Genomic DNA, 14926 nt, shown 5'->3' with positions numbered 1-14926 from the left:
ACCACAAAAGCTGCCAAACTCAGAAGAAGCTATTCTGTGTAAGTCATGGATGAAAATTATGAGTTTTACACTCTGAATTCTAATATTTCGAAAAAAGGCTAGGACAACTGTTGCTCGGTTTTTGAAGTCTTTGCCAACTCGTACCTCTAGTGATGCTAGTGGTGGAACTAGTGGTGGATCTCAGCATCCACAGGTTTTTAGTAGTCAAAGGGAGGGATGTTTTATAGAAACATATCAGGAAGCTCGACTGAAACTTCCACAGGCATCCCTGATGTCTGATTTGCAGACAGATGATGATGATGATGATCTTCCAGCATATGCAAAAATAAAGATCAAGTGTGTTTGTATTTTTTTTACCACAGTTGTTTTTCCACAATTTAAACATGCTCAACAACATGAGGGTGAGTGAGTAATCAATAATTAATACAAATATTGTTTTGATCCATTATGTTATGCTATGAAACTGTTTTAAAGTGATTCGTTTTTATTTATCTGATCAGGGGAAATAAGAGAAACTACTCTTCTGGAAAAGACCGGAAAAAAGGGGCAGATCTGAGGATCTTGCAGACTTAGTTGCAGCTCCACGCATACCACCAATCCCTATGGCAGAAGCTCTAAGAACTCCATGCAGACACCCACTGCAGTACTTTGTAAGTATTCTGATTTCATCCTCACTTCAGAGTAACTATAGAATTTTAAGTTGATGTATGCATTTTTACTATTTTTTGCAGTTGTGATGACAGAAGTTCTAAAAGAACAGAAAGTCCTTAAGCAACATCTGTTGATGCTTTTAAAAAACCAGCAAACACAGAGCAGTGATCTGTCGGCGAGAGAGAATCCTCCAGATAACAGCGAATTTGACTTACCATTGTCTGATTTGTCTGCTCTCGAAAAGCTGGAAGGTAAACTAAACTAAAAAGAAGTTGGTATGTTAAAGGCAGTATATGCCCTTGCACTTTTTTATTTCATTGTTCTTAATTGCACTTTAAAAAAATGTTGTTGTGCTTTATTTTAAATTGTGGCAGCACTTTTGTTTAACCTGTCTTGTGTTTTGTTTAATAGGTAGCCTATTTTGCAATTGTTGGAGGGTTTTCCCCCAAAGAAGCTGTGTGGCGCATCTTGGGGAAGCTTATGACCAACTCATTGGCAAAGAAAATAAACTGGAGTGGAGTGAACCAGAAAGTGTCATTTCGCACATTATGTCTAAGGACTGTATAGTCAGTAAGTACATTTATTTTACAGATGCTGCCCATCTGTGGTGTAAGACTACTTTTATATAAATGTTTAATGTGTTTTCTGTTGCTTTTTCTATTTATTTGATCTGTATTCTGATAAAAACAATTGTTTATAAATCTAATATTAAGGTCAACTTTTTTTGGATCAAAATGTAACTGTTTATGCTTTCTGTTTACAGATGCTGTAAGGACAAATGCCCATACAAAGAGTGCCACAGATAAAGAGGTGGAAAAATACATTACACGCTGGCTTCAACTTGCACCTGACAGAGATGGTGGAAGAAAACAAAGTGCAAAACCCATCAATGTCCCTGAAGCGTAAACAAGAAATGTGCAATAGTTTTAATTTGTTTAATTTAATTTGTATTAGTTTTATCGAATTTTAGTTCATATTTTTATGTTTAAAACGTGTATTTTTATAATAGTTTAGTTAATATTTTTAAGTTTAAAATGTTTGTGCAATATTCTTATTTTTACTTTTTTGCTAATATTTTTTGTAAAAAAAAACTTCTGCAATTTTATAATTATTATTATATTATTAAGTATAGATCTTCAACATGTGCAATCCTTTTTTGTTTATTTTTTAGCTAAAGTTTAAACACATTGTATTTTAACATTTTACTGTATTTTTCATTATTCATTTATTATCATTTATTGTTTTTTAAAATATTTCATGCTACTTTGTGCAATTTTGTAAATAATTTATTTTCTCTTAAATTATTTGCCTTGTCTTACATCATTTGTAACAAGTATGGATGCAATAAAGTTGCAATAATAAAAAATGCATATAATGCAATAAATTTGGGGCTGAATTTACATCTGCTATCATATTAAAACAAGTGGTTAGATAGATCCAGGCAGTGAGTACTCCGGTATCCTGCGCGATTGCAGCAAATGGAGGTGGGCCAAAGGGTAAGGCTACGGCAGGTAAGAATCTAAACGGAACCGGCCCGACTGTCTTTTGCTAACTGGGGGTAGGCTACTCTTTCTGCCAATACTCTGCAGTCAGTGGCCTACATTACTGCATATATTGGATATAGGCTATTGCACTCACTGCTCTGTATAGTTTGTACACACCATACTATATTTAGCATGTTACATTGTTGTTCCTGTGCTGTTGTTAGTAGGCCTACAATATACTTCACATCACAGCTGAGAACTGTTCATTTGTCACATTGCTAATTCTTTTTGAAATAGTTAAGTTGAGCGCAATGCATTGTGAGATACAATACTAGGTACTATCGAAATAGTAAAAGTAGTGCTTGGAAGAAGTATAGAAGAATACTCTACTGTTGGGTGAGAGCCTGTTGGTTTTGCAGTGAACGTATCTCACCTTCTGGGACGGTGTGCCCACAGCCATTTCGATGTAATACCCCTGTCCTGACTTTCCTCTCAGATTGTCGATCATGTTTACAAAATTCATCCCACCGGCTCCCCTCCTTATCCTGACAGACCGACCAGGACCCCTGGTGGATGCAGGCTGTGAGAGGGACCCCTGCCGCAAGGGAAAACGCAGAAGCACCGGGAAAGAAACGGCGCCAGAGAAGGTGACCGGCAGAAGAGTCGTTAATGCCCACAAATACAGAATGACCGGCTGCACCTTCATCTTTCAATGTTTTCAAATCCGTCTGTTTTCTGCAGTGTGCGTTCAAGTTGTCTACCGTTACGTCTTAGACGCAAATTCACAATCCTGCGCGAGCACTAAAGGACGTTCGCGATGCAGTTTTCTTCATCCTCTGCATTCACCATCCGCATGAACCTTTTGTTTTCCATATCGTTCTGGCCTACCTATACATATTAATTATCACACGAAGACACGGCTCACAGCAAAACTCACCCGCATCTTCTTTAAACAAAAAATGTAGCTATTAAAATATGATTTTATTTAAATTAATAAAACAAAATGTTAAACTGAAACCAAATAGTACATAATTATTTGAGTCCTGCCGTCGAATTGATGTCATTAAAATATGCTCGGTATTATATCCATTAAGCGTTTTATATTCCTGTATGGCAGTCTTTCGTTGTAATCATCTATTATCCGCATCTTATGTCGTCAAGCCTACGATGCCTCCACCATCTTCCTCCGAGCCACACACTGAAGCGATGCTAGATTCACAAACCACTGACACGTTTGAATAGGTTCTTTATTCGTGATTCGGTCACAGTGATATGCGATGGGTTCATGAATCAGTCGATTGAAAGAGCTTCGTGTGGTTGATAGATAAAGCATAAACTACGTGACATGGCAGGAAACTCTTTATATATCAATCGAAAATGTAGCATTAAAAACCCGTTTCAGCGAACTCTGAATGTATTTTCTGTAATGTAATGACACTGTGAATTGTTTTTATGAACCGAATCTGTCCAAATGAGTCAGTTTGCTATAATGAATCTGCTTCAGACGTATCCAGCGCACAATTACTGTCAGATGCAGGGTGATGCATTGTGGGACTTGAAGTTTAAATTAAGTTGTCGCTGGATACGTCTGAATATATATAATGTATTATAGAATCTGCATTGTAGTTATGCCTGGTAGAGTACCCTGATACATGTTTCAAGTAGTAATACATCATAAAGAAATGTATAGTTTTATCATAAAAACATTTTAGTCCTATAGTCATGTGTTTTGGCACATTTTACAAGTGCACAGAAAATGTTTGCCTTTATTTTGCTGTGTGCAATGAGTGTCAATAAAACAAAGGAATCTAGGTGTTACCATGTTTGAATTTACCCCAAAATGTATCAAGTTAATTCCAGTGAACAATAGTTAACCAATCAGACTTCTCTCTGGTCTGCTCAAACTGTCCCACTGACAGGGCAATGTGAAGAACATTGGGCCAGTGTGAAAATTATCATGTGACTTATTTTCCTTCCTGACTGTACTGTAGAACATGCCTTCATTATGGGACAACTGTGATTCATTTTCTAATGTTTGCAGGCCTGGATCATGAAAGCTTGAATAATCTGTAGAAAAGAGAAGAGAACAGACTGTGACATTGGCATTATTCCTGCACATGCTTTAGCCTATTCCAACCTAAACTTGGATTTGTTTTTTTTATCTGCAAGTTAATTTCATGCCATTTTCATCCACCTGCCTAAACTTGTGGGGTTATGTATGCGGCTGGACCCACGATTAAGATGCTGTTGATCTTGGAGCTTCTGGTTTTCACGGGCAGTGGCCCTCACGGTGGCCCCCTCAAGCATGTTCCATGGCAACGACAGCCGATGAGAATCACATGTGGAGTCACAATTAGCAGACCTGTTGAAAAAACACAATTGTCATAACATCAGTTTTAGCCTACAAGCAGTTGAATATGAAACTCAAGCAATAAGCTACTAGAGTCTGTGCATGAGTTTTTGCAGTACAATTACAATTAGAGTTATTTTCTTCCACAGTAAAGGATGTTTGAGGTCATATGTCGACACCTTTTATCCAAATAATATAGTTCATTAGTTGTTTATGCTTGCCAAGCAACATTGCACATTAATATTAAAGTCATTCTGCGTCCCAGTTCGAAGAACGCAGACTTTGAAGGTATAAGGACTCGGAACTGAAATGAGACGGTCTAGCCTACAGAGGATTTCCTGGTTGCATCACCTGTTGTTCTGCTCTTGTCACCTTGTGACAGCAGGGGGACACAGCAGAGATATTTATGACTTTTAAAACAATTGTGGAGCCATCATTTTTATTTAAGAGAATATAATGCATTGATGTACAGTAGATTAAATTGCCCAGAAGTATATCATTAACCAATCTTAGAAAAATACCAAAGTAAAACACAATAATGCCACAGTAATATTAATAGACAACATCATGTATAATATTAGAACACTAACAAGGAGCCGGGGTGAAAGAACACATTTTTAGGCTGCAACTGAAGGAGCCTTCGAAATGGGACAGCCTTATATCAGCCTTCAGTCATTCTGCTGTGACGCAGTTGGTCTAAATGCAGCCGTCGAAGGATACAGCCTTGAGCCAGAACTATCAATCACGAGCCTGAGATAGTCCAAACAATTCATGACATCAAGGAAACTTGATGATGACTATGAAAATGTTATAACCTCCTTTTAAAGGATTAAGAAGAAGAATTATCTGCTGTGAAAAAAAAATTGAATAGAGCTACCTAAGACACTTTAGCCATGTCAAAATTAAAAGCAAATAACCATTAAATACCTATTATAGATATAGTAATAACTTAGTATTGACAATCATACGCATTAAACGCTGGTTTATATCTCCCCAATCCATGTTGGTTTCATGCTGTGTGCCTGTAATGGGCAATTCCAGTGTTATTGATGTGACATTTTGCGTTATTGATGTGACATAAAAACACTCAGAGAATGTATTTGTTACCAATATACTGAACCATTTGTTTATATTTTACTAAACCCTTGTTGATAGAGGTAAAACACTAGAAAAATATAAGTCTATGCACAAGTTTTCTATTTTAAAAATGGAAATTAACATGCATTATAGATGTGACAAAAAAGGACACAAACTTTGTAGAATTTCTGTGAATTTATTTTAATTTTCATGTGCCCATTTATGAGGAATATGTGACAATCCTGAAAACGGCACTATCTGACTATGAAAAACCATGCACTAAAAATAAAACAAATGCTTTAAAAACTTGAAGAGAATGTTGCTATCTGTGCTGTTAGCATAGTAAAAACCTTTGGTAAAACCTTGATTTTTTCATGGTTGACATTTTCATGGAATTGCCCATACGCTCTAACTATTCACCTGTTTTCAGGCTCTGCGGTACGAAAGCCTTTCGCAAAAGGGTTGCAGGCTATCTTCAGCTGAGTAATCTATGGCAGAAAAGATGTTATAAAAATGTTATAAGTAATACTTTTAAAGCATTCAAATGGAGCAAAGCATGCAAACAAATTAATGACTATATTCATGATTTAAATATAATTAGTTTTTCATTATATGGCATCTACTATCAAGGTCCAGCTAGACTATGCAACCCAGACAAAACCTGACTCTTTGGGTAATATAAATTAGAATTGTCTGCTGAAAACTTTTGTATTTTTTAAGGCTAGTGGCAAGCTAACAGTAAGCTTACTAAGGCCAGAAACAGACTGGTTCAAATGTTTTTAACATTATAATCTGCCAAAGACAAACATATTATTTGTCAATTCTCTACTTTTGTGACATGTTTGTTGCTGTCATGTTTAAGGTATAACAGCATGCAACATCCTTATCAAGAGTTGTAAATGTCAAATTTTACAATTCGTGATCAGGGAGGCTCTGACACTATTGGGAGCGGTAAAATAATCATAACAATCGATACCATACATGAGTACTTTTTACACAAAAAGTCCGTTGCTGATCACTCGGGGTGCTTAAAATCCTCAGCTTTGTGGCTAGCCTAACTCACTAATGGAATCATGCTGAGCAGTTCTGGGCTGAGATATCAAGAACATGGGTGGATGTTGGGCTGTTTGGTACCCTGTGGTTCTGGTAGGCGGTGACTGCGATGAAGCGGGTCTCTGGGAAGGTGAAAGTGCAGAAGTTGCGGTGAGCATATATCTGGCTGTTTCGACTCCTGTCAACCAGCACCACATGCAGCCGCGGCTGGTACCGGTGCATGGAATTCAATATCATCTAGATACAAGCAGAGGTCGTGTTAACCGGAAATTCTCCGTCATCTGTCATGCAACCCGGTCTCATCAATCTGCGTATAAATAACACGAGTTGACGCTTTCCGATTGCGTGTAATCAGACCCTCTCGTCTCAGCCTCTTACAGACTTTTTTCCTTCAGAGAGCGATAGCGACTAGCGTCATTTTGGATAAACCTTAACTTTCGGTGAGTGTAAAAATGTCTCTCTGCGCCTTCTCCGTTCATGACCTAACAGCAGCTTGAAGTTACTTGTAAGTGAGTGAATGAATGGTTACAAAACAGCGTGTACACGCACTGTCATGTTACTGACTGGACGTATGAACAATGTCTGTAATTAGTATTTTATGTCTGACAACAGAAACATTAAATATGTAAACAACGTCGGCTTTATCGGGTATTAAAATACAGTAAATTCAAAGAACGCGTACGTCGCCATGACGTCACAAACATGCTAGTTAGCACGTAATGTCACCTTGCACCATAGTGACGGGTAATAAAAGATTATATCGGATTTTTTACGAGCCTTTCCGTCAAAATGACGGACAATGAAAAAGTCTAGCGCAACCTCTGGATACAAGCATAAATGTTTGAATCTGTGCCAGAACCCAGGCAAGTGTGTAAGTGTGCAAGTGTGTGTTTGAGTTTCTTACGTGGCCATTATCATCAAGCAAGTTGTTGGTGAGTTTGAGGCGGTCGAAGGAGACGGTCTGCTTCATCCACTGGGCTCCCCATGCTGGCGAGTCAGGGTGAAAGTGGACTCTTCCAGGGGCCGCTACATCTCCACATCCAGCTACCAGCCAGGAGGAGCTGTGAAAAGCGTACCTGCATGGAAATACATCAGAGTCATTTAATTTAGAATTCAAAAACCCTTAGTTAACCCATATTAGCGATGAAGCAGTGAAGTAAAACATGTGGTGGGAATTTCACTCCGCATTCCCACACAACATATCCAACAAAATAAAAAAAACATTTCAAGTCTTACACATTCCTAAAAACAATAAAAAAATAGTTTCCCTGAATCCACAAAACATGCATTTATCATCAATACTTGGATTAATGTCTGAAACAAATGTATTAAATGTGTTCTCTTCATTGTTGGTCCCCATATACAGCACCCACCACACCGGCTTTATTTCCTCTTCCATCCCATATTTATCCCTCCACACTGTATTAACCAGTGTTTTCTAAAGGCTTTCATAGACAACCTAGGAAGTTGGGGATGGTCTTGTGCATTACAAGCTCTTCACACATTGCATTGGAATGATAGGCTTGTGTAAGCAGTATAGCGTGGCATCAAAAACATGAAGCAATTTAAAAACATCTTGTCTGAATATATCTAAACGAGAAAACCTACTAGATGTACACATATTCTGGCATTATTCCAAATTGTAATAGTTTAGTCTAATTTTGATACCTGTATCGCTTTTCATCCACAGGAATAAAGTCCATAAGGAGAACATATTCTGCTGCTGGGTCCATGCCTGAGATGTGTACTTGAAATGTGGGAAACATTCTTCTGTGGAAAAACAAGAAATCAAAAGTACTGTAGAAATGAATGTGCTTAACATTAACTACAAAATATGCTGTTTTCTTAGGTTAGTATTACTATGACAATTGTTTTCCAAAACACTGAACAATATTCAGCTCAATGCTTTTACATGCTCTTATAAACACCCACAACACCATGGCATATCGCAGTGGGCAGGCATTTACTCATGCTAACGTCAGAAAATGTCTACACAATCTACATGTACACAATGGCCATGCTAACAGATGTGAGAATTGACGAAACCTTCCAGCTTTTGTCACAATCATTTCAGTGCCAAGTTGGTCAAATTGGCGCCACAAGCTCTGCATTTCCAGCTGAACTCTGACACTAGCCACTTCGGGAGCTTTAGCACATGAGCGTGCATTGTCTGGGGAACACGACATGGTCAGAGAAAACGTCTGTGACAGGTCGGACACTACAGGCAGAGAGAACAAGTTCATGTTAGACCAGGCATTCTTGAAAGAATATGAACACAATAAAAAAATCACAATGTGAAAATAGGATTATTACCATTCATAATAAGATTGCTATGCATAAGAAACCTGTTCCAGCAGTAGATCCAGTTACATTCACATTAGCATATCTTCAGAGATCTGAATGCTTCCGATTTCATGCCGTCCCGAGTCGGGATGAGTGCACTCCTGGCTTTATATAATCTCAGAGACCCATATCACTGTTTTTAACACCTCATCCATTTCACTCACTCACAACCCTTGACCCACAATGTCCACAAACTTACTCTGTATTAAACTTATGTTGTTGTTCATTACGTAGACATCACCTAACGTTATTGACTGAGAACAGAATAATCAGTTGGTCGGTGGCAGTAATTGATCAACACTCATCACAGAGTTAATTGGACTTTTAGCACCATTGTTCTAGGGAACAACCTGCTGTGAAACCCTAGTGATGACCTTTGATCCACGAGCAATCACAACCTTATGTGTAGTCTCAACTCTGACTTCTGCCTTAAGGTTCTGCCAAGCAGTGAAGATGGATCTGTTCATGATCTTTTTCTGAATTTCACATTAAATGGGGAAACGGTCGTGGTGCTGTATATACCTTATGTACCTTACCAGCTAGACTTGAGCTTGTTTCTCCCAGTACCTGCAGAATTTTGATCTTCTCTTAATTCTTACTGAAGCCATTGTGCTGATTTGTTAATTTCTCAGACTTAGTGTATTCGTTACTCTAACCAAAGCATTCAAGATCGAACTCACAACCTTTGTACTGATAATGCTATGCTCTACCAGTTGAGATTGGTGTCCTAGCATGGCACTGGCTATGCACATGAATTGTACAGCCATTACCTTTTACTTTATGCAAACAATTGATTTTGTTTTTAAAGGAACATCTGAGACATAAATTAACATCTAAATAAGCATATTTGGAAATTGGAATAAACTGTCAGCAATAATATAATGTATTTCTGACTTTGTGTTTTTACTCATATTTTCTTCTACTTTATTTGTTTATTTTACTTTAAATGCAAGTTAATCCACATAAAGCTCTTGCTATCAAGTCCGAACTTAATTAGCAAAGCAATGTAAATCTTAAGAAAAAAATATTATAGTTTGGTGTTGACATGGTCTTGCCCAAGGGCATTACTATGGGCACCCAATCCATCTTGTGCCATTACTAATAAATAATAGATCGCTAACACATCAGGCGGTATTGATTCCTGCCAGTGTTATTTTAATCAAGTCATTAATCAAGTGTGAAAAGTTTTATATTTTTATTGCTACTGTTTCTTCTTATTTTAGAATGGGTAAGCAAAACTTTTAAAACTTTTAATTGACCATAATTGTTCATTTATCTTATCCACAGCTTTTGGAATTTGTAAAAATAACATAATGAATTTGAAGAAGATGTGATGTCAACATTACAACCATGACTAATAAAAAACCAATGACACTGAAGAAATAAAATGTAAGTATTTATTTTTATTCAGTTTTATTGAACATTAAAATAGTTTTTTACCAACAACAAAAAAACATCTTAACAGAGGATTTCGCAGGGATTTTTGATTGTTTAACCAAACAATGTTCTCATTTTTGTAGCTGTGTTTGGGAGTTAGAGAGAATGCAAGACCTTTTGTTGTGGCAATGGGTGAAAAGTGCATTGTGAGCATGAGTGGCTGTATATGCTTTAATAAAGATCAGTTATGCTCTGAGAAAAGCTTGACAGACTGAGTTGTTGGTATTTAATGCAGGTGGAAAGGAAGAAGGCAATATGGTATTAAAAAGAATGCTTTACTCCTTGTTAAAGGCCTTTTGGATGGCTGCAGCGATAGCCTCAAGGTGGGGCTTCACATCATCGCCCAGGGCGTTCATCTTTTTCCTCAATTCACCGGACCTGACGCTCTCACGAAACTCCAAGGTGCTTTTCTCCATTTGTTCCTTATAATCTTGGATGTAGGGCTCCAACTGAGTCTTCAGTCCCTGGAGATGCTCTGTCACCTTGTCACGTACAGCCTCCAAGATGGGCACCAGCTTGGACTTGGTCTCCTCCCAGTTGGTGGCAATTTTCCCCTTCATGTTCTTGACCACAGGCTCCAACTTTGTCTTCAGCTCCTCCATTTGCTCGCGGTGTTTGGTCAAGTACTCCTCTACCAATGGCTTGAGCTCAGTGCTGTACTCCTGAAAGTGCTTCACCAGCACCTGTCTCAGCTCCTCTCGTTTGGGCTCAATCTGCTTGCAGAGATCCTCCACATCATTCTTCAACTTCTCACGCACTGGAGCGATGGCTTCCATGACCGGGGTAGCATATGTGCCCATGGATTTAAAGGCATGCTGAAAGTAGCCATGGATATTGTCCACAGACTGGCCCAGAAATTCTCTACACAAAAGGAGACAAATTAGATTTAGTGTAGTTATTTTTGGAATTGATATGGTGTAACCTCTCGAATTAAAAATAAGATGTTAACTAGATGCTGAAATCTTTAGATCTTAGAAAATGAAAACATGAAATCAGAAGGCACTCTATTTGGTGAAGTGGGGGATTCATGTAGCACTAGCGACGCCAAACAACACTGCAGTTCAATCCAAAAATACCAGTACTGAAAAGATACTCTTTTGGGGTATGCTATCTCTTTAACTGTCCGATCGCAAAAAAGGGTGGTTTGAAACAGAAAAAAAGTTATTCTATTCATTATTCAAAGAAGCAAAATGTTTGATCGATGTACTCTTTAATAATTAATAACTTGACTTTTTCTCTTCTTCGAACCCCCTACTATATAACACCTACTTCTCCCAATCAATTGTCAATAGAATACTATCCAAATAACTGCCCCAAACGCCATGTGAAGTCTTGTAGTAGTGTTTCGTACTTACTTGTAGTCTTTGAACTCTGTGTCATCAATGTGATTGAGGGCTGTGTGTGCAGACTGCTTCAGTTGATCTGCATACACCTGCAGAGCAGTATTCACGTGTTCCAGCTGTGATGGAGGTTCGTCCTGAAGGAAACGAGCCTGGCTACCTAAAACGGATGAATGTGAAGTAGAAGTCTGAGAACAAGGTCTAAACACTTTTATATTTCTAAAATGTTTACATTGGAAAAGATTTATTCGGTAAAAATAGTTTAACAAAGAGACCATGTTTCTAGATTTAGCCAAATTTAGGCTCTATCAAAACAAACCCATAGTGGGTTTACAAACAGTAAAAGTTAAAACAGTATTTTTTTAAATAAATAGTAAATGTATCTAGTTGTATGGGTGTTTAGATAGTTCTATAGTTAAATAAGACCAATTAAGACATTTATTTTTTCCCCAAAGTACAGAAAATTAATTGACTTTATATACCTGCCAGCAAAACTGTGAGTGTAAGGGCTATAAACCTCATGATGGATCTGAGGAAAAAAAGAGAAGTTATTTAATACTTTAGAATGACACCAGAAGCTTAGTAAGACATGCAGCTTGCTATTATGGATTTAAGTCTGCAGTATACGTGTCTATTAGACGACTTCCAGATATATCTGAGATTAGACAGAGTTAGAGGCTTCACAACTAGATTACCACTTCACAATCTAAAAGATCCTCTGGATTAATTTGGACCTGAATATCTTTGGTCGAAAGCCTGATCTAACTTTTAAGCATCTGAAAGCAGAAAGGTGACCTGGGGCCACAAACAAGTTACATTAGCCATAATACTTGATGTATGCTAATAGAAGTTAATTTCTGGTGTTTAAAACACACACACACAAAAAAGGAAAAATAAGCATGTACCAAAATGTCTAAATCTTCCAAAAATGATTTAGCAGTCACATGCGATACAAGCTGGTTTGTGGTTGCCAATGCTTCCAAACACAACAAAATCGTCCTCATTCAGGCTGGCTGCTTACCTGTTGTTGTAGCTGGTCTGGGAAGAGACTGAGGAACTGGCGACAGAGATATCTCTTTTATGATGCTCATTTGACAGAGGGGGCAGGTATTTGGAGGTGAACCTCACCCCCTTGACTCCTCACAGGAGGAGTAGGGTTCAAAAGTCACCCACTGAGAGGCCGGGGGAGCTCTGCATCAATGCAGTAAGCACAAATACACGTGGTAGCTTCCATTTATGTTGAGTTATAAAACCCTGCAAATGTTCTTTTAATCCAAACGGCAAAGTCCTTTTCGGCAAAGTAAAAAAATAGCATACTAACGATGACTTACAATCTAACTACCTGTGCATTGTCCACCCTAAAATGACTTTTGCTGTGTGTAATCTAATATTTTTAGGTTGATTAAAACCAGTTGAAGTTTTATTAAGGCATATAGATTTTTTTCTTTAGATTACACATTCTTAAACTCTTGATACTATCACATATTACTCCGTTTTCCAGTTATATTAAATGATTTATTCTAAATGTACCATAACATGTTTAGGATCAGTAATGGTAAATCTATCTTGGTACTTTCAGAGCTGTAGGATTGGGGGTAACAGTTCAAGACATTGAAATGACAAATTTGATCTCTAATCGTAATATCGAAAGGGACGCGCAATTCCATGCCACCCTTTGATCTATGACTTTTGTTGCTACAGCCTATAGTGGCCTTTGCGTCTGAGATGGAAAATACGAGTTGGAGAGAAACATTTAGCTGAAATGTTAATGCACCAATAACACAGTATACTAAAAGAGTTAGGCTAGCATTTAAGGTTTTTAAGCATCATAAAACAATGTTTTTTGATAATGCAATTGCTCGTTTGTAACACAAAGAGAAACAGTGATCACACTTTGAACAAGAGTTTATTTGGGCTCTCACCTCATGCAGAGTCAAGAGATGGCCGTGAAGGGGAAGTGAGAGGTGAGATCATTAGCTTCGGCTTCAAAGATAATTTTTTTTAATGATATGCCATCTGTTTGCCCTCTGGGATGACACAGGAACCATGTTTATTGCATTTTGTAAAAACCTTTAACATTATTGTTTTTTAAATGTTTAAAAACTATGTCAAAATGTGGTGGTTTCTCCAAAAAATGGCAAACCTCATATGAAATAAAACATCTCTATCCAATGTAAAATGCTAGAGGAAATAAAAAGTGCTCACAATTTGTGCTATCAGCCCATCTGAGTAGGAGTTTAAGTAAACCAATCCAACAAACACAAAATGTAGTTTGTTCAGTCAAAAATCAATGTCAGTGTCAGTTTCATACCACATGTGTCTCTTTGGCTTTTCCTTGTAAGAGCCAGAACATATTTGAATGTACTCTCTGATAAGGCCGTGCTGGGGCATTCGGTCCAGGCTCTGCTATGTTAGGAGAATGTCGTAACCGTTCCTAGTACAAGCTGTCTATATGACAACATTAGAGAACACTGTCAAACACTGTTTGAGAGCAAATGGGTCAAAGATTCAGCTGAGCTGTTTGGGCTTGTGGACTTTGATGCTTTGGTTTGCATGTTGTTGATACAATTCTTCAGCAAAATATTTATGTTTATTAGAGTTTTGATTATTAAAATAAAATAAAATAATAACAAAATAAATAAAATAAAACACAACAAAAAATAATAAAACAAAACAAAATAATAAATAAAATAAAATAATTAACTTATTTGTATGTATTTGTACAATATCATTCAGAAGTTTTGGTATGATCTGCTTTCATGTCAGTAGTGGTAAGGTTTAGGGGTGGGGCTTCATTATTGTAATAATAATCAAATGTTTTTGTATAATTCACTTCCTATAAATTCATACAAAACAGTAATGTCATAAAATAGTTCATGAAATTAATCCTTGAGATTATGCTAAAATTGTCATGGCTCTGCTTCCTTAGTCATGTTTTTCTTGGTCCTGTAGCAGAGCCATGACAAAGTCTTTGGTTATGTGTGGAGAGAAACATATTATTGTCCGTTTGACAATAATATACGTTCTCTCCAGTGTCTTGTCATTGACCCCATTCCTCTCGTTTTTTCGTTTTCTTTTTTTTTTTGTTTTTTTTTTTTTTCTTGTTCTTTTTCTTTTTCCTTTTTTTTTCTTTTTTTTTTTTTTTTTTTTTTTTTTTTTTTTTGTTTTTTTTTTTTTTGTTTTTTTTTTTT

The 14926-nt window shown here is 37.2% G+C and overlaps 3 protein-coding genes and 1 long non-coding RNA gene across 6 annotated transcripts in view; 1 reads left to right on the top strand and 3 right to left on the bottom strand.

Moving 5' to 3' along the window:
- Positions 1 to 3319, bottom strand: part of bace1 (beta-secretase 1) — a 65597-nt gene extending 62278 nt beyond the window's left edge. Inside the window, exon 1 of the mRNA XM_057350509.1 lies at positions 2569 to 3319. Coding sequence (XP_057206492.1) covers positions 2569 to 2841 — 273 coding nt within the window. The 5' untranslated portion in view covers positions 2842 to 3319. The remainder of the gene's footprint in view (positions 1 to 2568) is intronic.
- A 50-nt stretch (positions 3320 to 3369) lies between these two features.
- Positions 3370 to 9891, bottom strand: LOC130564430 (T-box transcription factor TBX1-A). Of its 2 annotated transcripts, none has more exons than XM_057350514.1 (7): positions 8662 to 9891; positions 8284 to 8385; positions 7520 to 7691; positions 6697 to 6852; positions 5983 to 6050; positions 4370 to 4497; positions 3370 to 4202 (listed from the first exon to the last, which is right to left on the bottom strand). In XM_057350514.1, the coding sequence occupies exons 1-7, from the start codon at positions 8856 to 8858 to the stop codon at positions 4006 to 4008; spliced, it is 1020 nt and encodes a 339-aa protein (XP_057206497.1). In that variant the 5' UTR covers positions 8859 to 9891; the 3' UTR covers positions 3370 to 4005. The 2 variants fall into 2 exon arrangements, with proteins under 2 accessions (XP_057206497.1, XP_057206496.1); XM_057350513.1 differs by having other exon boundaries at positions 3372 to 4202; positions 4334 to 4497.
- On the top strand, positions 6745 to 10797 carry LOC130564444 (uncharacterized). Its single transcript, XR_008964258.1, has 4 exons — positions 6745 to 7055; positions 8306 to 8464; positions 10246 to 10347; positions 10687 to 10797. It is a non-coding gene; the product is annotated as an uncharacterized LOC130564444 (long non-coding RNA).
- apoa1b (apolipoprotein A-Ib) lies at positions 10363 to 14799 on the bottom strand. 2 transcript variants are annotated; one of them, XM_057350516.1, is made up of 4 exons: positions 12757 to 12763; positions 12218 to 12264; positions 11751 to 11895; positions 10363 to 11256 (listed from the first exon to the last, which is right to left on the bottom strand). In XM_057350516.1, the coding sequence occupies exons 2-4, from the start codon at positions 12255 to 12257 to the stop codon at positions 10671 to 10673; spliced, it is 771 nt and encodes a 256-aa protein (XP_057206499.1). In that variant the 5' UTR covers positions 12258 to 12264; positions 12757 to 12763; the 3' UTR covers positions 10363 to 10670. The 2 variants fall into 2 exon arrangements, with proteins under 2 accessions (XP_057206499.1, XP_057206498.1); XM_057350515.1 differs by adding an exon at positions 13941 to 14799 and having other exon boundaries at positions 11751 to 13762.
- Positions 14800 to 14926: the final 127 nt, after the last annotated feature.

The sequence above is a fragment of the Triplophysa rosa genome, linkage group LG14 (assembly GCF_024868665.1).
Source record: "Triplophysa rosa linkage group LG14, Trosa_1v2, whole genome shotgun sequence".
In the NCBI taxonomy this organism is placed as follows: domain Eukaryota; kingdom Metazoa; phylum Chordata; class Actinopteri; order Cypriniformes; family Nemacheilidae; genus Triplophysa; species Triplophysa rosa.
This window is presented reverse-complemented; position numbering and strand designations above follow the sequence as displayed.